The sequence below is a fragment of the Neospora caninum genome, chromosome XI (assembly GCF_000208865.1).
Source record: "Neospora caninum Liverpool complete genome, chromosome XI".
NCBI lineage: Eukaryota > Apicomplexa > Conoidasida > Eucoccidiorida > Sarcocystidae > Neospora > Neospora caninum.
Window position 1 is genome coordinate 1,364,347 of NC_018397.1, and position 22,597 is coordinate 1,386,943.

At 52.3% G+C, this 22,597-nt stretch overlaps 4 protein-coding genes across 4 annotated transcripts; 2 read left to right on the forward strand and 2 right to left on the reverse strand.

Annotated features, from left to right (window-relative positions):
* Positions 1 to 1,456: 1,456 nt before the first annotated feature.
* NCLIV_054810 (hypothetical protein) lies at positions 1,457 to 6,664 on the forward strand (the record flags this gene model as incomplete). The annotated part of the gene is made up of 8 exons (XM_003885035.1): positions 1,457 to 1,759; positions 2,229 to 2,292; positions 2,620 to 2,727; positions 3,350 to 3,482; positions 4,159 to 4,312; positions 4,908 to 4,970; positions 5,922 to 5,954; positions 6,623 to 6,664. 8 exons carry the CDS (start codon positions 1,457 to 1,459, stop codon positions 6,662 to 6,664), a joined length of 900 nt encoding a protein of 299 aa, XP_003885084.1.
* A 2,516-nt stretch (positions 6,665 to 9,180) lies between these two features.
* NCLIV_054820 (conserved hypothetical protein) lies at positions 9,181 to 11,955 on the reverse strand (the record flags this gene model as incomplete). The annotated part of the gene is made up of 5 exons (XM_003885036.1): positions 9,181 to 9,345; positions 9,528 to 9,585; positions 10,217 to 10,350; positions 10,648 to 10,737; positions 11,362 to 11,955. 5 exons carry the CDS (start codon positions 11,953 to 11,955, stop codon positions 9,181 to 9,183), a joined length of 1,041 nt encoding a protein of 346 aa, XP_003885085.1.
* Positions 11,956 to 14,177: 2,222 nt separating this feature from the next.
* Positions 14,178 to 15,188, reverse strand: NCLIV_054830 (uncharacterized protein; the record flags this gene model as incomplete). Its single annotated transcript, XM_003885037.1, has 1 exon — positions 14,178 to 15,188. The coding sequence occupies one exon, from the start codon at positions 15,186 to 15,188 to the stop codon at positions 14,178 to 14,180; it is 1,011 nt and encodes a 336-aa protein (XP_003885086.1).
* A 2,930-nt stretch (positions 15,189 to 18,118) lies between these two features.
* NCLIV_054840 (conserved hypothetical protein) lies at positions 18,119 to 19,913 on the forward strand (the record flags this gene model as incomplete). The annotated part of the gene is made up of 4 exons (XM_003885038.1): positions 18,119 to 18,200; positions 18,409 to 18,663; positions 19,127 to 19,275; positions 19,719 to 19,913. The coding sequence occupies 4 exons, from the start codon at positions 18,119 to 18,121 to the stop codon at positions 19,911 to 19,913; spliced, it is 681 nt and encodes a 226-aa protein (XP_003885087.1).
* Between the last annotated feature and the right edge of the window lie 2,684 nt (positions 19,914 to 22,597).

Here is a 22,597-nt window from a genome sequence, read left to right on the forward strand (position 1 = left end):
AGCAGGCGGCGCGGCGCCGCTGGGGGCCAGAGAGCCTCAGTTGAAGCGGCGGCAAACGGAAACGGGGAACTGCGTCGTCGATTTCGGTGGGCAAAAACTTTTCCTTTCCCCCTGTCGATTTCTCCGCACCATATTCGCGGCGGCTGTTTCATATCTCAAACCCGACACGCAAACAATAAGAAAAAAGAGTCTAGAAATCGACCGTGCGGCCAGTTCAACTGGCCCTACACAGGGACCGATCGAGTTGACGATTTGCATTCTGCTTTTTTGACGGGGAGGACTCCGGGCAGAACGCTCCAAGTTGGTGGCAAAAACTCGTGGGAGGCGTAGGACACAGACACAGAGGCGAGGCGGAAACCCGCGCCTAACAGTTCGACCGGGAGAGATGCGCGCTCTCCGGTTCTTGGGGAACCCGCGTTTCTGTTCTGTGTGAACCCCGGATCCTCTGGAGGGATGCGTCTTTCCTTTTCGTTTTCTGCGCCGCCGTGTACGTGTGACCGCCGCGCGCGCTGTATGCACTTGCACGTGTTTCGAGCCTTCGTCCACCTCCGTCGTCGCAGTGTGTCCACGAATACCTTCTCTCGCTCCCGCCCTGCTCCTCTGTGGCTGTCTCGCGACGGCCAAAAGTGACGAGCGAAAAACCTTCTCCCTCTCCGCTTCTTTCTTGAGCAAGCACGATCGTTTCCCCTGGCTCTTCACCCGCCCTCAGGACGAACAGCCTGGGAGAAACGGATGTATCTGTGTTTTCCAGTTCGTTTTCCGGCGTTTGCGCACGGATGTACGCGTTTGCCGCGCCGCGAACCTTCGCCGCAACGCCACGACTTCTTCTCTTTGTGTTTGCCCTCGGTTTAGGCACGTATCGGCTGCTGGCGGCATGCTACGGCGACAAAGGCATGAGAAAGCAGATGGAAGACGAGCACGTGCTGGTGCGGTCGCTCCTTCCCTTCCAACCGTCGCTTTCGCCGGACTACGACTTTGCGTACGCGAATAAACGATCTGAAAGAATTCGCCGGGTTGGCCCGTGGAGGAACACCGGGTCTTGTCGCGGCGGACAGAGGATAAAGGTCGCCGCCCGAAAATGAGGCAGAATTCGAGACTGTGCCGTCCACAGCCGCGCCTTGCTGGCTCTTCCAGTTTTGTAAAACACCAGTCACAGAGAGAGACAAGCGACTTGTTGACTGCTTCGCCCTCGCAGAGGCCCGCCGATTCGTAGGAGGTGTATTCATATACCCATGTAGACATTTGTGAATTGATGTTAACCTCTCTACGCCGGTGTATACAGTATGGACGGAATGCGGGGCGCAACGTTGTTTTAGACTTTGTTAGCGTGTAGGTCCGTGGGTCCGTGTTTCCCGCATACACATTTTTTGTCTCCTTGCGTCGGCTGCTTCACCCGCCTGCCGCTGTCCTTTCTTTATCGCTGCCGAGACTTTTTCCTGTCTTCGCCGGAAGAGGAATGCGTCGTTTCCTCTTCCTCACCTCCCTCGGTCTCCTGCACTGCTGTCTTTCCGAGCGAACATGCAGACTCTTTGCCGTTCTCGACGGGCACGGAGGCCGCCAGGCTGCTGCCTTCGTTAAAGAGGCGCTTCCGTCGGAACTTGCCTCGCAGTTGCTGCTTCTTCAGCAGGAGAAGGCGAGGAAAGCTTCGGGCGCGGAAGACTCAAGCACTGCCTCGATTCCTCTGGATACTTCGGACGGCGAAGACGGTTCTATGGGGGACTCCGCCACGGGATGGTTGACCGATCGAGATATGAAGCAAGTAAGCTTCCAGCCGCAGCCAAGAAGACGCACTCGCGGGCAACGCGCACCGGTCACGTCGGTGTTTGTACACCCGCGTGTGCACGGACCTGCAGGCGGAGAGAGAGCGACACAGCCGTGTGTGTGTGTGTGTGTGCCGGGGCGTATGTGCCTTTCGCCTGCACGTGAACCGATAGTTCGTAGATGCGCACATACACGGAGGTGTTTTTGCCCCTGGAGAGTCCCGAGTTCAGAAAGGGGCGATACAGAGTTTCAAAAAGGAGACAGTTCAAGACAGGCGCGACGCGCGCGTGAGCTAGCTCTTCGGGGCGGTTGGTTTCGCGGCGCGAGCGCGGAGACTTGCGGCATGTCTTCAGAACGGGTTGGCAGGACTTGGATTTTCGACTTTTTGATTTCAAGAGGGAAGGACGCATTCGCGGACAATGGAAGGGAACGGGTTTTCTCTGTCCTCTGTTATGCACTGTTTTCAGGTGATCTACGGAGCCTGTCGGAAAGTTGATGCACGCATTGCGACTGAAATTCCATCTTGCCGTGGTAAGTAAGCCTTCGTTTCTGTTCGTCTCGGCCTTGCCAGGTGAAGGTGCTCAATGCGACGCGCCGTCGTCCGTTGCTTGCACTTGGCTCGGGCTGGCCGTCGCGTTCCGATGCGCAGCTTTCTAACGCAAGAGGAAACGCGCGGTGATGCGTGGCGACCGGGGATGGCACATCTACCCATTGCCGGTGTACATACAGAGATGTTCATGTGCTTCTGTGCGGCCTCCGTTGTGCGTCGTTGCGAGTCTCTACGGATGCACCCTTTCTCCTACGGACGTACATGCAGTTGGTGTGGAAATGGATGCGAATACCTCTGCGCGTCGACAGATGGCTGCACAGCTGTCGTCGCACTGTTTCACGGACAACAAGTCTACATTGCTGGCCTCGGAGACAGTGCTGCGTATTTGGCGCGAAGGAAAGACCGCAACCTTCACAGTAAGCCCGATCCATGTCTGTATATATATATATATATATTTATATAATTTTTCATGCATGCCTAGGTAGAGAGCACTGTATGCAAAACTACAGGAGCAACGCTAGGTCTACGGGCTGTCTATGCATGCTCGTAGTTGAATTTCATAAGCTTGTATCTAGCGAGTTCTGTGAAGCGCAACCCTAAGAGAGACGGTCTCTTCGTGCACATCCGCGGTTTGGAGGCCACAGAGTTATCGAAGACGGGGGAGTCGTGCGCAAACTCCTCCTGACTGGTCAGCGACAACCCGTGAAGTCGAGACACAAAAAGTTTTCGACCAGGACTAAGCGTTGAGAGCTTTATGGTCACTAGGAATCGAGAAAGTGCACGGAAGCCCCGCCGAAAAATCCTTATAGTAAAAAGCATATAAATATATGCAGAATTACTATGTGTTGTGGGGCTCATGGGCACTGGTGCTTACGAGGATTGGGTGGGTTGGCCTGCAAAGACAAACAGGGCAGTTCTTTGTGCCGACGCATGCAAATATCTAAAGGAATTACTTTTGCCCCCGAGTGTCTATATGGAGACGTGTGCGTCGATAGTTTGTGTAAGCTCCGTTTTGGGTTCTTGGCCTCTCTCGTGCAGGCATTCCGTTGACTGAAGTCCATCGGCACTGGGTGATTGAAGAGAAGGAGCGCATTGCTCGCATGGGTGGCACGATCGAAAACGGCCGCGTTAACGGCTCTCTGGAAGTCACGAGATCTTTCGGGGATATTTCGTAAGACTTTCCGGAGGTCGGAGAGCTGCGGTTTTCCGCCCTCCCTCTGATTCACTTCTTCGTGACTTCTCTTATCAGCATCTCGAGGACAGTCGCTTTCGATTGGCTTCGAAGTCTCTCTCTTCCACGCGTCTTTCTAGTCGTTCAGCTTGCGCTTGCGGTGTCTCTCAGTCGCCTGTGCTCAGTCTCAGGCGTGACCCGCATGCATATCCATCCATGTGTGTAGATATTTGTAGGTATGTACATGTATGTACATGTATGCGCGTGCATGTAGATATTTGGAGATTTGCCTGTGAAATATGCGGTCAAGAAATCGATGTAAAACCGTGATGTCCGTGTTGATTTAAGTCTAGTAATCCTTGTCAACTTTCTTGTTGCTAGTTAGCTCACTGCGTACTTACGATCAGACCAAAAGAGTCCACGAAAGATACGAGGACATGGAGAATTCCAGGAGACACGAAGGAGGTAGCTGGACGCGGTCCACGTCAGTCTCCTGCCACATAGAGGGTATCCCATCGCGCATGCTTTATAGGTGGTTCTGTGCTCGGATCGAAACGCAGGCGATTGACGCCTCTTCCGTTTCTCTGTCTCTTACGGCTGCGTAGCTGAGGTCATTGTGTCGAAACCGGGACAGAGAACCTGGTGTGTCTTCCCTTCTTTCTGTGCGCGATTCCAGGCTGAAGAGGTACGGTGTCTCGTGCGTCCCAACAGTGAAGAAATTCACGCTGGAGCCAGCCTTGGACGAGTTCGTTCTCATGGGATGCGACGGCTTTTGGAACTGCTGGACGGCGTCTGAGGCGGTCTCTCTCGCGTCGGAATTGTGGGAAAAGGTCAGAATGGGATTCACGCTTCGGTCTCTCTGCGAACTTCCGTTTAGACTCTGTTTAGACTCTGTCGGGAAATAAATAGCCGGAGGGCGAAATGAGAAATGGATGCACAGAGGAGACAGGACGCCTGACACAAGTTTCGCGTCCATTTGCGGTGCGGCATCTCGCCAGAGCCTTGTCGGAGGACCGACTGATTCTCCGTCTTTATATTGCTGTGCCGCTCTATCAACCCGTGTATTTCTTTTATGCATCGATACGTAAATGCAGACACATGTGCAACTATACATTCAGACAAAAATACATAACATGGACAACCTTGATACTTGCAAAGCCGGCTGTGGACAAGAAGGCATATATTTAGTGTAGAAATTCGCAGTGAATCGCTGGAGCGGTGGACGGTGTGCGGCAAACTCCTCGACGAAAAGAGAGAAGTGGGCGAAGAGCCAGCGAGAGAACCGGAAGGACGATTCAGCCGCGGAGGCGCGTTACGGTGAATGGCTAGATCAAACAGGGTGCGAGTTTCGCAGCGTTTTGTCTGCATAGAAAAAGAACCTTCAACTTCTGGCTGTCGCGTCTCTCCATGTGTTTTGCTCGGCAGGAGGTCCGGTCAAGCAAGGTTCACTCGAGACCGTTGGAGCCTCAGAACGTCAGCAAACAACTGGTAAGTGTCTGTTTTGGATTTCGCTTGGACGTGCGCCTCCCACGGGAAAAGATAAAAAACACCGAGTTTTCTGAGGATATTCGCTCCACTCCGTACAGATGTAAGTAGGTGGAGGATCAGAGATTTTGACGAGCGGTGGAAGTCAATGTTTCACTCGATGGTCCACGCCCAATCTTCCCATATTACATGTATGGTCCTTGGATGGTTTAGTATGTCGAAATTTAACCGGGAAGTTAGCTAAAATGTAAATCCTAGTAGTACCGTAGGTGCGCAGATGGACATAGTTCGTTTTTGTACCGTGTGTACGTACTGGATCCGCCAGTTTATGGTAAGGAGTCCATTGTTTTACAGCTTATACTGTTCCATGCAGGAACCGACTGTTACAGGCGGCAATCGGATGGGTTCACTTTGGTAGAGCCCACATACTCTGTGCATGCGCATGTGGAAGATTGCACTGGTGTGCGTGTGCTCCGGCACTCGTCTCTCTGCGATCTAACACGAACGATATCCAATCAACTGCGAATAGAGGAGACACAGTACTTCACTTCCGCTAACGGGTTCGCACTTGTTGAAAAAGGCGTTCTCGTGCGTGTGCAGCCGAGGCGAGTTTTCGGCATGCCGTGGAAAGTTGGGAGGCGGCTTATACTATGATCCTGTGATGGGAAGCGAGAGAGAGAACTGAGATGAAAAGCAAGAAGCTGATTGAATGGACCGGACCCGTCTGCTGGAGGAGTGTGGAACACGGAGAGTCGTCTGTCAGGATGAAAAGGGTGTGAAGCGCGTCACTGCTGAGCTTGGGTTTTTGGAGTTCTGCGATGAGTGTGCGGCAAAAAACAGGGATGTGCGCGTTGGAGTCGTGTACGGACACCCTCTGCGTGTTGTAGGGTTTTCTCTGGCGGCTAGCGAGCATTTGCATTTCTGTTCGTCGATGTGTCCCGTGTCTGATGACAGGTGGAGCACGTTCTCATAGATAAGAAATCGCAGGTGAGTGTGCGAACGGTCTTTCTGGGAGCATCCGCGTTCGTTGTGTGTCCCTTATTTGTTTCGGTCGCCGTCGCACGCGGCAAGCCACAAAGAATCAAGCACGCAACAGTGCGACGTCGACAGGACAGACCTTTTTTTGGCACACCAGTTGCAGCTCCAGATATAGGGGCCAGTAGGCTGCCTAAAAAACAGGCCGGTCCGCACGCGAATGCATAGAGTGCTTCAGCAGAGCAGACGCCTTTGCGATATGCCCGCCAACCCTCACGTGGGCATGCGTGCCGGTCCCGCTTAGCATGCGTATCTCAGCGACTGTGTCACCCAGGAAGATTGCTGTTTGGGTGGTTATCTTCTGGCTGCATCCTCGCAGCGTCGTTTCATTCCTGTAGGAAGTCTCCTGAAGAAGTGACGGGCATATTCACTGGAATCGTTGTGCGTATGGGGCTATAGAGATGTCCGCGTTGATTTAAAAAAACAGAGAATGCAAAATTGCACGCACATCTTTATTATGTATGCGCTAACAAGGTAGCCCTGGTAGATACACATACAGGCGCTACCGTGCTGGCCTCTGAAAGCGTTTTTGACACGCACACAGAGGGTGGGGCCAGCCTCACGCGTTTCCGTGCCTACCGGCAGAGTTACCCAGTGTGTGCGTGTGAATGCCGCCACAGGACAACATCACGGTGCTGCTCCTGAGGATTATGCGGAACTGAGCTTCGCGAGGCTTAGTTCTCTGTTTTTTGACAAAGTGAAAAGGATTAAAACACCAGTAACCGGGAGAACCGGCCGTGCTTCCCGGTGTCGGGTGTCGACGTCGCGGGCAGCGCTGGGAAGCGCGCGGAAGAACGGCGATTCCGCATGCGCCAAATGAGAAATGGTGGAGGGACTTTGATTCGCCTCTCAAAAGAACCGTAGACTTTGATTCATCTGCCACTGCTTAGCCGAAACCACAAATGCACATCTGATGCAAATATTTTAAACGCGCAGTCTAATGTTCGGTCAAGCTAGCTTGGCGACAACACAGCAAAGAGGCCAAGTTTAAGAGACTGCGAGCAGGTGTCCAAAGTTTGCATCATCGTCGAAGAAACGAGACGAATGCCGGTCTGTGGCGGGTTCTGCGCCCCTTTTTATCGGTGTTGGCCGCGCTGGATCCGAACCTCTGGCGAAGCCACAATTGATGGGGGATGATGAAGATGGAATGTGGCGGTGGAACAGTCGAGAGGACTGGGACGGAAGATTTCGAAGATCAACTGCTTCTCCAGAAAGGAAGGCGCATGAAGCGCCGAAGTGTGTCTCGGTCGCATGTCCAAAAGCCATCCCGAGTATGCCAACGTCGACAAAGAGCAGACAAACAGCAGTGGGAATACTTTCGTGGCCGAACAGATGGTGCTACTGCGTACGTTTCTCATGTAGGGTTCACGAATGTGCCGGCTTAGGACTGCAGCAGGAAAACGTCACAGACATTCGGGGGAGAGCCACATGTGAAGCAAGTAGGCGAGCTGTGGCGGGTCGTAGGAGTCTGCGTGCACAGCAGAGAGTCGAAGGTGGATGCAAGCAAATGCAGCACCTGAAGTTGTTTTAAGTTCTCTCGAATGCACAAACGCTTGAGGTCTCCAGAAGTAGCTGGGGGTTATTTCTGGTCCTTAAGTGGGTGCTTTTTGCAGATCGAATTGGAAGCACCGGCTGTGTGGACCGGGCGTGTGCAGCATAGAGGGGGAATGCAACCACCCTTGGATGCAGCTCGGTCGGCAGGCCGGACATGAGCCGAGCTAACATTCTTTTATCTTTGGTGAGTTCGAGCAAAAAGTGCACCATCGAGGTCGTTTGTGGCCAATGAATGTTCAAGGGAAGGAACGCGCGGTGACGCTGTCGGGTGCCGCGCTCGGTCGTGAGGCCTCGTAGGGTTCCTGTTGAAGGGCTTTCTGTGGGTTTTCTCGCGGCACACTCAATGGAAATGAATGCAAGCCAAGAAAAAACCTCCCTTGTACTCGTTTAAAGTGGAGGTATTCGTAGTGTGATTTTGTCGGCTGCAGTCGACAGAGCCGTGACATTGCCCTCAGGGGGTTTGAGCGAGGTCGGCAAGGAAATTTGTCTGACTACAGGCGGCGAACGCCTTAGAAAGCCGCATACACAAGGGAATCGACCGCTACACAGATTCGTAAAACAGACACCGCGAGCGGTGCCCCGATTGCTGGTTTTGACGAGCTGTTGCCGCCGCGACATGTGACCGTCCTTGCAGGCTGTGTATTCGCTTGTGTAGCTGGCCCAGTAGAGCAACAAATCTGCATGGATCACCCTCCAGTCTCGTATTGCTTCTGGCTGATTACGCTGACGACTAACTGTCTCACCAGATGTGGGCACAGGCAGGAGGGTTACGGTGCAGCCAAGTTCAAAGGCGTCGTTGTTGGGATTCGTCCTACGGAAGCCAAAGCATCGGAGGGTGGTTTTAGAGAGACTGTCATTAAGGGTAAGGCGCATGAGAGAGTGTCGATCGCAGCTCTTCGATATGTGTCTTCGCACTTTGCGCCGCGGAAGAGAGAAATAGGCATGATAGATCCTTCGACAGGAAGAAACCAGCTGGGATTAAAGCTTGTTAGAACTGCTAAGGGTTACTTCAAACGCTTTACGGCCCGGACTCGACGCATAGTCAGGAAACTAGAGCCGTATGCGTGCTATAGGGCGGAACAAGAGGGAAAGCACTAGCTTTCGAACGCGCGAGAGAGACCTACGGGAGGTGAACTGAGGTGCGTCCGTTGTTGCCGGCAAAACGAAGAACGGCAGCTGTCAACCTGTCACTGTAGAGAAACTAAACTGATCTGTATCGAATAGAGGCAACATTCTCGTCGTGCTACTGGATAGATACTCGGTAGTGCAGCGTTTCTTTCCATGCAAGGTAACAGATTGTACCCACAATGACGGCAGGTACCTCTGGATCTAGGATGGGTTGAGAGAGATTGCTGGTAAAGTTGTTTTAAAAAGGCCACGCCGCAAACGACCTCCAACCACAACCGGTAGGAGACTGGACGTGTCAACTGCGCAGCCATTCGCAACAATCAAGGAGCAGTCCCAACACAGTACGTGTCAACCCGAGCCGAGCACTGCACTGGTATGTTCCCAGCAAAAAGGTTCTACAGAGTGCCAGCACACCAGAAAATTCCTCGTGTACAAAGTGTTCACTAATTAATTTTTCCTGGTCGTCTTTGGAAACGGCACGACCCCTTTCGCAGTGCTAGTCTTTCCGTGTCGAACCAAGATCTTCTTCTCTTTGAAGCCTCTGCTGCTCCGCCTGCTCACGTTCCCGCCCCTGACGCTGTTGAAGCAGAGTTTGGTAGATCGCTCTCTCTCCTTCGTGCCGCATCTTGTCCACGCGTCTCATCATGCGGGCTACCATTCCCTGTATTTAAAAAGTAAGACACCGTATAGTGCTTGTGAAAAAAAATTACATTGACTTCATTTGGCGGCCGCCCACCGTGAGTACGCGCTACGGTTCTATGAGATTGGGGGGTTTGAGTGCAACGTCAAAATCTCTTTGTGGATGCTTAGAAACGCGAGAAGCAAAAGAATAAACTTCCTCACCGTGCGTCGATTGAAAATCTCCAAGTCTTCCGCTTGGAGCACCGGCGGCTCATGGGACCTGATTTGTTTTTCGAGGAACGCAAAAAAAAACAGAAACAAAGGCGTTATCTGGCATCTTGACGACGTGAGTCACATCGAGATGTCTCTTGCCTGAACATCTGACACAACAACTGGAAAAAGCCCGCGAAAACACTTGCTAATATCGAGCGTGAAGTTGGGTGTTCCGTGCACGCCGGAGCTGTGTTGGTGGTAAGACGCAGCCTCTCTGACGGTAACGATATAGAGGGAAGCGACTGTACGCATCCTTTTGAAAGTAAACTTATTTTCTCCAAGCATTTGCTCTCAGATTCACTGGCATCCTGCTTCTGCACTAAAGTGCAGGTGTGTTCTCTCGGTGCGCGTATACCAATTCTTGTGGAACAAACTCCTGACAGAGACACTGCTGTATAGATAGGTCTGCAGAGTGTGCCTTGAAGTGGAGGCACACGGTAAAAACAAGTTTCCAAAACAACCAAGATACTCTCCCAAGGACCCGTGAGTCGAATGAATTCTTTAAGAGTTATTTAATTCGGCTGGAGCTCGGCGGTCCTGCACCAGGGTCCGAGGCCGGAAAGTACTACAGCACTGCTGCGAGCAGCCGGCGTCCTGCGCCAGCCTAGACTCCTCCACCGGCTTTCCAAACGACGCACTTGCACGGCTGATGCGCTGCCCAGGCCAGGAGATTGGCCTTCGTTGTTGCTCCGCAAATCCACTGGAGAGTTCGCATGTTGAAGTAGAAGGGAAGACCGCCGCACTTTCCATCTCGGTCCAGTTCCTGCAAAAGCTGGAGGAGGCAGGCACAAACGGCGGGAAAGAAAACCGGAACGCGCTGCTTTCCCTTCCGATTCCTGTTAATACACACATGTGAAAGGCGCTCGTATGCAGTCGCATTTGGCTTCAGTAGGGAAGTACATAGCCACCTGATACACAACCCTCTCCTGGCATGCGCTCTCTTGAAGCACCCTCCTGGTCTGGTGTGCATGTATATGTGTGTATATGTATGTATCTGTATGTACTTACATTTGGACGCACGCTGTTTTTGTGTATGTGTCTGTATTTGTAAGCACCTCTTTGCGCCTACCTCGTAGTTGAGCGTGTTGTGCCACACTTCGAGCCGACGAATGTTTGTGCCCGGCAGAAGGCCCTCCACCGCCTTCTCGACAGGTTCCATTCTCTGTGTGGACGTCGGGGGAGAGAAGCGAAAGAAAAGGAAAGACCCGCACACGAATCCACAGACAAAAAAAAGCAGGCAAGAGAGGTAAGGGAAAAGGAACTGGTCGACTGGGACAATACCATAGGGTGGTGTTTTGCATGTATCTACATGGGACAGATAAAGCAATCACGAGCACGAAGAAAATAAAAGATTTTTTCCATGCGTTCGTCCGTCGGTTCAAGTTGCTCGTGTACTGAACTCGCTGCATCTCGTTCTCCCGCGGTCCTCTCCACGGGGCGTTTACACGGTTCCGGCTGTTTAGGAACCAAACGCATAAAGGAAAGGGACGGCGAAAGCAACACCCCCGCCGCCAGAGAAAAAATCGGCGCTCTGCTCGAGCGTGGGCGCTCACGTGTCATACGATTCTCTTCGAATCCCACTGTTTTCACGTAAAAGAGCGGAAGACGTGGAAACGGAACGCCGATCACTCTCAAGACACTCCAGGATGTCAGCTAAAGCGCACGACGCTGTCGGACGAGCAGATGTGCGCAGAGCGTCGACTTATGTCGTAGCCAAAGAGAAGCCTTGCCTCAGTGTCCTGGGGTCACGGCAACTTGACCTGAACTGTACGCGTCGACTCACTTTACAATATTCGCATTCCTCCCCAACAAAAGCAAGAAGGTGAGGAAGTTTATCTTCTGCGTTCTTCCGCCGCCATATGTAGGCTAGGGGCCCTCGGCGTCCTAGGCCTGCCGAACAGCGTGGAGCCCTCCACGCGGAAGGAGAAATTGAACAGTGGGAGTTGCTTTCTTCTTGACCACGAAGCGACGCCAGGAAGTTCTGCTTGCCTGCTGGATTTCCACTTTTTGGAGAGTCTTCCCAAGGATCCCAAACGCCCCCTAAGAAGCGAGGGGGAGCTTGTGACTGGAAGTCTGGGTCAGTCGTGCATATAAGTGCCGCAAGACTCTGATTCGCGTGGGAACGTCCACATGGTGAACGATATGCGACAAAGTTTCGAGGCGACAAAACGAATTGCCGGGGGGCTGGTCGAACGGAGAAGCGAGAGAGTGACAAATAGCTTCGCGGGGTAGCTAAAGCATCAGCCAGCAGGAGCAGTTGCCGCGAGTCCGGTGGAGAACTTACATGAACGGCAGTCAACACAGTCGAAAGAATCAAAGAGGATATTAGCGCGCGAACAGAACGACCAGTCCACCGCCGAAGAAAAGAGTCTTCCATTATGGAAGTAATTCTGCAAAACGTATTTGATGCAAGGAATGAACGAAGTTCTGGCCCGTCTGTGCCTTGCAGAGGACGGTCTTCCGATTTGGACGGGGAGTCACATTTCCCCCGTGCTGGAGGAACAGAGCATACGCCTGGCTAGATGGATAGAAAATACCTTGATGAAGGCTAACACAGCCGCCCTTTTACCCTGAGAAAAGTTGAAAGTGTTTAGCTCGCCCTAGCTTTTCTCTCGGGAGAGATGCTCTGGGCACTAACGCCAGTAGCTCTGAACTCAACCCGCGCGAAGTGGGCGACGGGGTCTCTCACGGCGCACACTGCATACACTAAAGCTCTAAAGCGAAGCATTTGAAATGAACGAAAAATTTCCCATATACTGTCATGTCCCGTTCAACGGAGTTTAGCGGATTGAAGCCTCTCAGGCCACTGCCCTCAAATCCACCACAATTCTTAGTCCAAACCAGAAACCCGGTGTGCATGCATGCGCTCATCATGCCTCACGAATTGTGAGAGAAAATGTGTGGCAGGAAAATTTTTGGCAGCAAGTACTTTTCAGCCACTTCAGACTACGACTCGAGTGGAAGCGATTGCAACAGAAGCCAGTCGGAGACACCGGGCGCTGTCGTTTACTGGAAAACTCCCGCAATCCAGTATTTCCGTGATTGCGTGATCGCATGCCTGCATGGACACCCGGCGGAAGAAGCGGCAAGACGAGAGCGCCAGTAACATGGAGAGAAACATGTTGGTGTCCAAAACGCGAAGAGTTCCCGGCACTATTCATGTCGGTATTCATGACCATACACTGTAACCGCAGGCAATGGCCAGCCAAAGCAGCGAGGGAGAGTGGAAAACCAAAGTCCTTAAGTGGTCCGTTTTGTGACAGATCAACACATTTCCTTCAGAATCCCGACGACAAAAACCCAGTCAGGCGCCTGTATCACAATGACGCATAGTATGTGGAATTTGAACCCCTTTACATGGCAGATAAATACAACATAAGCATACTTCAACCACAGCTATTGAGGTCACCAAAAATCGGCGGTGTCTGTTCCCAGGCGAACACCGATCCTCCATTTTTGGATAACACTGGATTATCAGAAGGGATAGTTTTTTACTACACACATCCTCTACTGCATCGTGTAAACAGAAATTCGGTACCAAACGTGCTACCCTATCTCGCGACTACTCATCGCGAGGGACATGCCAAAGTGGCTGCTCGCTGAACTCTCAGAAACGGAAACACTCCGACCTCTCAGATGTGACCAATCGAATCCATGGCTGCTCGTACTGTTGGCGGAGCCCTGTCCACGGGTACGTCTGTAACCAATAGGTGCCTGTCATGTTATGCCGCCTAGCAGAATCGAGCAACCTTTCGAACTTGTCGATCGCCGTGTGCCCGTGAGTCGATGTCCCATACACCTAATGTCACATGTGTCGATGTAGATGTGGCGGTGAGTGTTCGCTCTCTACATGGCGTTATCAACAGCAAACTGAACGGCTAAAAGAAGCAAGAGGCAAAAACATCCCCGCCCCGCCCTCGACCAACCAAAATCCGTTTCCATAGCTCTGATCTGCCCTACTGCAAGTGGACGGAGGAGTCGAAGAGCTCGATGGGATGTGTGAAGTTAAGGCTACACCAGCCTACAGTTGTGTAACTGCCGCTCTTGGGCAGAATACGCCTTTGAAAGGAGTATTGCCTGCACCTTGCATGGTCCGTCAACGTGGTATGCACTACACGGTCGAAAAATGAAGGGAAATGAACTAAACGCGTCTGCAGGTGTCCTATGCACGGGAGTGAACAGCAAAACCAGCACAGAATCCAGCATTCTGCCAGAAGACGGATCTCGTACAATATGCGTCATAGACAACAACGGCGTTCACGGTCTGCTACCATGCCTGCTGAAAGGCGGGCAATTCATATGCTTTGATTGGAGAGAGGAACTCCCATGGAGAGCATATATGAGACAACAGAACTCCAGGACGTGACCAACCCTTCCTGCGCCAACTAATCAGCACAACGCGGCCACAACAGATCGCCCCGTACCGTCTGCGTACTCTCCTTTGCCGCGTGCTGCGTGCGCAGTCTTCCACCTCACTTCACTTCAGCGCACAACCGAACTAGTAATCCATCCCCGTGAAGTCACGAATGTTCGATACTGACGAACGACTGTTGCATGCAACGCAGCAGGCCCATCCTACCCGGATCCTCAGCACACCCACTAATGGCGCATTGCTTTCAACTCTTCCAATAAATCCGTGTAGGTAGGATGGTTTGGGTTGTACGGAGGAGGGCGAGATGTTTCTTCCTTTTCTGCATCAGAAGCTTCCGCAGACTCGTCTTGGCCGTCTACGCGTTTGTTGGCAGCCTTTGAGGCGGCCGCAACTGCTGCCACTGTGGCGAGTGCCCCTAGTCCAGCTAGCAATCCCCTCTTGACTGCGGTCGCCTTCCACTTGCGTTTTCCGCCGGCCTCCGCGCTCTCGATTTGGTCTGAGCTGTCAGGCTGCTCTGCAGTTTGCAAAAAGTCGAAACCAAGGTGACTGTACAGCGGTGGTAGTCCCTGGGGCCCTTGGAGAACGTGCGCTGCTCCCAGCGAAAGCAGGGGATCCGAGCCACCTAAATAGCTGTAAACGAATTGAGCGGCAGGCGCTGAAAACGGCTGTGACGGCTGAGGGACAGGATAACTGGGAAGCATCCCCGTACCCATGTCAGCTCGATAAGTGGGGGCCGCACCCGTTGGCGTGTAGGCTTGACCATACACAACACTGGGGTAGGCGGTGGTAGAGCCGGCAGCTGCGTAGTCGGGGCTGGGTACAGGAGTGCTCGGAGGCGGATTGGGACTCGCAGAACCAACATGGCTAGTTCCTGGATAGTAGAAAGTTGAAGGACCAGGGTAACCGCCAGGCACGCCATAACCAGCATAACTTCCCGCTTGAGGCACTTGCATGCTGGGTGGCTGTTCCATAACCATGACGGACCCATCAGGGCGCTGTACACGAATTAACTGTCCCTGACCTTGAGCGCCACTCTGTCCATTCGAAGGTGAATACGGATATTGATGCTCATACCACGGTGGCATGTTTGGCCAATTGCCCGTGTTACGTGCTACGTTATCGTAGAGTCCTTCTTCACCCGCCATACCCGCGATATACGAGCCATGGCCGCATTCACCACCAGATACAAACCATGCCGCCGTGACAACGACGCATGGAGGAAAGAAGAGACCCTTCATTGTCAAAAAAGGAAAAGTACACACCTGCTTAGACGTCGTGGACGAGAAGGACGCTGGAAGTTTGACGCCGTGCTTACAACTGTTAATATTAGGGGTGTCTTGGGACGCGGAATTTGTACTGTTGTTCTCTCGCTTGGTTTGTGTAGCCAGCGAGAGTGCACAACCCTCGAGACGTAGACACGGATTTGCGTCTCCCCCTGTTACAGGAGACGCGACGTCGCTGAGCAACTCCCATTTGGTGCAATTTGTACTACATAGCAGCAGAAAAGGTTCACGTCGGCATGTCCATTTCCCACTACTTCACGTGCTTTTGTGAGTGTCACGCCTTGATGATTTTGAGAGAATTCTAGCTACGGGAAACAGGGGTCCTCGCCGGCTTCGCAGGGGAACCAAACGTTTTCTGCGACACTACCCACACTAAGGCGCACGAGTCGCGCCCCCTCTACAAGCGACAAAAACGCTGGCCACAAAGCGCATCCTCATGTAGAAAGGCTAAATTAAACACGGAAATACTGCCACCCAATGCTCCAAAGGCCTCTCAATGAGGCTCAGGCATCCCCATACGTTCGCTAGCCTAAAACGGATATCGCTTCCCGCGCGAGCGAGAGCGGGAGCGGATTAACTGAAAGAAAAACGCGCAGTGGTACACTCGAGCCGGCAACATCCAAAATTGTGTCGCGCGCGGAAGTTGGAATGGCGACGCTAGAAGTCGCAATCTGTTTCCACAGATTAGACGTCAGAAAGCTGTGTAGAGCCTAACAGCTGTGCTGCTGCCTTCGGTCACACCTTCCCGCTTGCAAAGTGTAAATGGAAAGGAAGGCCAGCTTTAAGTCGTGGCAGAAGCCATCTCCTCTCTGTTGGAGGTCGGTCTTCAAAGGCGTGTGAACCAGCGTTAGATCCCAAAATTGTCAAACTGACATAGGGTAAAATAGTCAACAGACCACGCATACACTGATTGACACACTGTGCTCCAATCCAACTGGTGGAGCTTCCAGGTACGGAAACATCTGCCATCTACCGCAGTTCCCAAAAGGGCGATCTATTTTCGTGCAATAGATCACTGCACACGGATTGGAATGAAAATCGAGGCACGAGAGGCCCTGCGGGAACATGCTATAGTCGAGTGTTGGCTGTTGGCCGGGAGTATATTCTCTCTACAATGAGTGCCAAACCAAGTTGTCTTGTTCGCGTCCCACTGTTTGTGTCGGCGACAGTTACATGCCGCGACATCGAGTTCGACAACACGTTAAAGCGCGCGCGGAGCGCATCCTGTGTGTGTAAAGCCGTTACTTTTGCCACTTACTGCGTGGTGATACGTGTGGTCAGCTGGAGAAATGCGGTTGGGAATGAACTATACGTCGTCGCATCTAAGGCAACTATAGAAGCCACCGTCACTCCGGTCTATTCGTCAGCGTTCCTACAACGGGAACACTATCCCTGTAGTTTGCTTCTGGCTTTGTGTCTCACAACCGAACACACTCGGGTGATGGCGAGGGAAAGCCTGTATTATCACTGTAGTCTCCCACATCCGTGCCGCGCTGTAGGAAACAGGTATCTTTTACGGTAGGATTCTTGGAGAAAATGGAATTGTTAGAAGCTCACCCTCCCATCGATTACTGCAGTTTCCAATAACAGAATGTACGGCCGTATAACAGCTGATGTGGTGTGACGTGTGGTGAGCGGGTACACTGAAGTGTAAAAACGGACCAATGTGTCGTGTCATTGTACCCCCAATCCTAGCAGCCATGCTGTCGGAATTTCTGCTCACCTGTACATAATAGGTCGCAGATTTATATGACCGCTCCACCTGTATGCTAGTGGTTATGCAGTTCTTTCATGGCTCTTTTCTCGGTCTTCGCAGTCAAACCCACTCAGATCATTTGCTGTTTTATGTTGTGCTCAAGCGTAGGCTTTCCCTCCCGCTTACTGTTCACAGCCTCAAAACAAAGCGTTTTGTAGTGGACTGAAGTCATCACGATGACATGCTGCCTAGCATTTGGCCCTCAAAAACGTAGTAGAAATTTCAGCTTACGGGAGCAAGCATCGTGCAGCACTACCATTTGAGAGGAGTCGGGTAATAATTCCACTTGCACGCTACTCTGACCAAATGGTCTTCAGAGACGTGTTCAACAGGGAGGAGAGATGGAGTCAGTGTGTTGGCGAAGTCTGGAATGATTTTGGGGAAGCGGTCTCGTTCCGTGGCGCGGCTTTCCCCACCAAGCTACAGGGCGGTACAGAGATTCGATTCGCAATGTCAGGCGGGTCCGCCCTCCTGCGTTGGCCGAGTTCAGTATTCTTCTCTTCGCATATCGACAGGCGTTCAGCTCATAGAGTCATTGTCGAGCGCCCCGCGAAGTCACCGGGGTTGCTGGTAGGCACGGGCAAAGGGCAAAAGTAGATGGTCTAAACTTTTTCTCTCGGACGAGTCTCTTGGTGGTACGCAGCCCCACGACGAGGCGCCGCGAGTACGCGTCGGTTACCACAAGGTCCAGGAACACGGATGCCACCGACATGGTCATAACGCGCTCTTTTTTTAGTGAGAGGGGCATGTTCCTAGCGGAAGTAAATTGCGTGTGTTACGACTATGATCTTCCGAAATCCCGACTTTGTTGCACTGGAGAAAAGGCATGTAGTGACGGGGACCCAGGCCCAAAAAGGCAATTCTGCGTTTCTGCCTTAAAAACCCTGTCGCGCGCGTTGCCGGCAGTGGCGCTTGCCGCAGGCGGCTTTTCCGCGGATTTCGCAAGGAAACTTCTGGCTTGGGGATGATTCTTGGATCTGGCTGCGCTCTCTCGAATATATGGTTCTCCTTTTTCTTTTATCCCCGCAATTGTTTCCGCTGTTGGCACTGCAAGGACAAGAGCCTCTTCTGGAGATCGTCGCACGTAGTTCATTCTTCTGTCTTGTTCCCGTCCACTTGTGCTGGCAAGATGCATCGTGGGATCGCTCGGTGCCTCTTTCTTTTCACCCTTTTGGGGCTCCTCTCATTCGTCCCTCAGGCGATCGCGGCTGGTAAGTTTATATCTCAGCCAGAGAAGGCTTCCATTTTTCTCCGCGCAGCAGCTGTCGCCATATTGCGTTGTCAGCACACGCGCCACGCTGGAGGCTCCTTCGGGCTGCAGCCTGGGAACTGCTTCGTTCTCAGAAGAAGTCGACGCTTTCTAGTTTTTCCCTGAGGTTTCCCCGCTTGCGTCCGTACTGTATTTGCGTGTCCTTGCAGGAGAAGCGCTCGACGAAGCGACCGAAGGCGCCGTGGAAACACAGAGGGGTGCCGCGGAAGATGATGATACCCTCGTGCCAGCAGATGATGAGCACGAAGACGAAGAACACGATGATGAGGACGACCACGAAGCAGACTTCGAATCCTTGATCCAAATGATGGGAAAAGACATGAATGTGAACTTGCCACAGAACGACATGTCCAAGTTTGCCGCAGTTCTCAAGGAGTTGACAGACCACATTGACAGCGCTCATAGTAAGGCGACGGTCTCTTCCCAAGCGTGTTTTTTTCCCCGTGTCACGCTGAAATTGATGCTTTCGAGCACCGTGCTTCCACGACTCGACTGTTGACTTCTGTCACGTTTAGGCTTCCCATTAGTGACGTGCGTCTCCCCTCGGACAGTACCCACGTTTCTGCGGTCGAAAGCGACCGGTGGAATCCATAGGACCACGGTGGAGGAGTTAGATACTGGATGCGACAGCATTACTGCTCTGAAGCAGTAGGTCGCATCGTCGACCTCGCGAAGACTCAACGCACATATATATATATATATATATACTTCTGGCCCATCAACAAGTGCGCATACTTGATTTTGTGTGCTTGTCTTTTACATACGGATGTAGATTTTTGAGTGTGTCCGTGCAGGTGCAGACATACACTTGTGTGTCCTTACACATCATTGCACATCTCTTCTGACCCCGTTTTTTACCGGTTACAGAACAGCACGCGGAAATCGCTGAGAAGCCGCATCCGTTTCTAAAGAAGATCATGTCTCAACGCACACATGACAAGATGGTTACCACCCTTCAGAAGATCTACACAAAAGTGCCGCGAGACGAGATCAACGATCAGCTCCAAGCCGTCATGGTAAGTTGCCGCCAAAGCAATTGTGTATGTGGGAGGAGGTTGAAAAAATCTGGTGGGCGAGTCTCTTAGCGAGTAGATCCCTTCAGTTGTATCTTTGGAAATGGCAACTCGTCGAGTGTATATCCGTAGATCGGTTGTTTTCACGAAGGCACGCTACAGGTGACGATGCGTTCGCCTTCCATGCATTGTTGTGTTGATAGTGTAAGCCCCAAAAAGACTAGTGAGGAGCGACCGCAGTTGTGCAGAGCACACGTCAGCACAGATAAGCGAGTGTGTTTCCATGCGTATGCGGAGGCCTGCGGCAGTACATGCTTGCATACGCATTTGCACGTGAGAAGAGATAAGTTTGCACTTCGCCGTGCCCTCATTCTGTGAAGCGGTTCCTCATACCCGCGCGTGTTTGTGTGTGCGTGCGGCTGTCGCACCTGCGACTGACGGAACAGGCGCTTCTCCAACACCTCAAGGATGATCCGCACATGTCTCCGAAGCAACTGCTCGAGAAGACAGCGACGCATTTGGGGATGCCTCTCACCGCTGACATGTTTGAGGACATGAAGAAGCACATGGGGTGGGCGGAGAAGTTTTTCGGTCTCTTCAATCCAGGCGAGTTGGAAGAAGAAAAGGCGGAGGAGTTGTAATACTTTTACTTCTCGAGAACGCTGGCTTTTTTCGTGGTAGAATGTGTAATCAAAAAGTCTGCCGCTTCCCTGTTCCCTGTTCGTATGTATTCCGTTTTGGAGCGAGGTGTCGGGGAAGCAGTGTATTTCTTGTTCAACCCGGTTCCCGTCCGAGACAGAGCACAATGCATGATTGCACAGCACGAGAATCTCGGGCACAGCACGCGTCGTACATTAGCACACTCTTTTTGGTCAAGGGCTATAGGAACTCCAAGAGCACTTCGTGAGGGGAGATAGAAAAGTGTAACATTCGTGTTTGGCGTTTTGGCGCGTCTTTTGCTCCGACCCTTCTCCGTTGAGAAAAACTGAGTGGGTTGTCGACGTTTGCTTTCTACCACAAGCCGTTTTTTCGTCAGTGTGAGGAACGTGGCGTGTCCCTTATTGTCGGTCGCCTGAACGTCAGCCCGAGTGTCAGTGCATGCACATCATACCTACTCCATCAAACAGACGGGGAAAATCGCGGCGCGATCGGTTGGGATACCCAGGAGATTTTGATGAGATGGGAGTACCTGACCACACGATGAGCTAAGACAACCGCATTCACTGCATCATTGGAAACCTACGTTGGAACAGCAAACAGACGTCTGCAACCTACACGTGATTTCACGAAATGTGCCGTTTCGGCACGCAAAACGCCGTGGAATTATGCATCATCTGGTCCCACCGAGCCGTGGAACATGCGAAAGATCAAAACTGCATTCATATATATTCATGAATGCCCGCAAGAAAAGTGCAGTTTATCAGCCATGTGAAAGTACAATGTTGTTCCTCGGAGTTTGCGAATCGCTCCACAGGTCACCTGTTCAGCTCGGTCGCGGGAAACGGTCGTCGCTGGTATCGGGGACGTATCCTGTGGGGCGCGCTTCATTTTATCGAATGGGTCTTCAGTTTTGGCCGCCACAACCTTCGCCCTCTGACCCAATAGATGAACAGCTATGTATGTATATATATCGGTAAGAGCAGAAACTTGGTTTTGCCAGCCTCTGTTTCCTTAATACAGCCGTGTCTCTGGGGGTGGAAGAGCTGACAAGCACATATCCTGTGGGCTCTTGCAGCGTCTTCATGGCACCTGCAGGGTCACGTAGTCATCCGCCCAGTCCAACGAGGACTTGGATAAACGCGTTTCCGCGACACTTGGTTCTCATTCCACCGCAGTAGCTGTTGGGTCATGGAACAGCACGACACGTTTGGGTTCTGTTTGTCGATCAGCCTTCTGCGGAGCCGCCCGTGTGCGACTCTCTATCCTATGCTCCGTAGTGTGAGCACATCACATGATGGCTGGCGTCTAGAAGTTGATCATGTGCATTCTTCTCAGCCCACTCCTGTCAGACTCCCTGATGAGGGTTTGAGGCCCGAGCCTCTTGATTACACCTCGCATAGACTGACTGGGACACGAAAGGTCGTAAGAGAGACTGGGCGTGCAGTTTGTCGCACTCCTCGGAGAAGCTTTCTCCACGATCAGTCGACATGGTACGGTACATCAGGAGGATCTCTTTTTGCTTCTTTCGAAATCTTTAGTGTCAAGGGTGTACACAAGCAAGCACATGCAAAGCACACGCTTGAGGACTGGGAGTCTGGTGTCACCGGAGGAGATATGAGGACATTCCCTTCTGTCGCTGTTGCGCAGTGTCATCCGCTCTTCGCGCCACGAACAAAGGAGCCTTCCCGAATGCTTGGTAATCGAACCTTGAAACACGCCTCACAATGTCGGCGCCTCTTTAAAGATGCGCCTTAGACTAGATCAAGGTTGCCTTCCATATTTTTTCAAGCGTTTATCTTTCGGTTTCTGCAGCGTGTGAACATCTGCGCCAGATGTGAACTTCACCCATCCTTCACGTGTAAGGAGGAGTGACAAAAAGGTGGATCAGCATTTATCTCAACCCTGGCCATCCCGCAGGTTTGGCAAAGCGCTCTGACGCCAGTTGTCTTCAGCAGCATAGCGAGAGGATTCGTCGTCTTGTTCCCGTTGTAGCCACTCACGTCCACAGCTACTGGCAGAGATTTTTGCTGGCCTCTGAAAAAGAAGGCATACCTCTTCTCTGTTTCTGTGTGCCGCTCACTTCTCTAGGCTATCCGCACCCCCAGAAGAAGTGACCCCCAGTGAAGACAATCACGCTGTTCCCCTCTGCGGAGGGGCGATTCAAGGTCTCCCAGCCCACACGAGGAATGCCGAAAACGCTTCATCTCGGCAACGCGTTTCTCTTCCTCAAATTGTCTCTGAATATGAGGCTCGAGATTGCCCGACTGCTAGACCCTGAGCACCTTTACGTGCCTGAAATCATACACATGATCAAATCTCCTTGAGCGACTCGACAGGCCTCTGGTCCTTTGCAGAACTCCACGGAAAAACGAGTGGAGCATCGAACCAAAGGAATCCGTTCGCTACCAGTTTGTATCTACTCGCTGTGTCGAACACACTGTGCTGGCCACACGGCGTTGGAAACAGAACTGTGGACGGCACGCTGCTACTTCCAGAAATCCCTTTAGTCTTGGTTTTGTGATAGTGACGCTTCGACCGACTTCCTGTGCGTTTTCGCGCTCTTATGGACTCCTCAGGAACCCCGTTTTGCGGCAGACGCCCTTGAAATTCCTGTCCTCTCACCTTCGCGTTGTGTGTGTCCTTTGCTGGCGCATGCTGGCTGCTC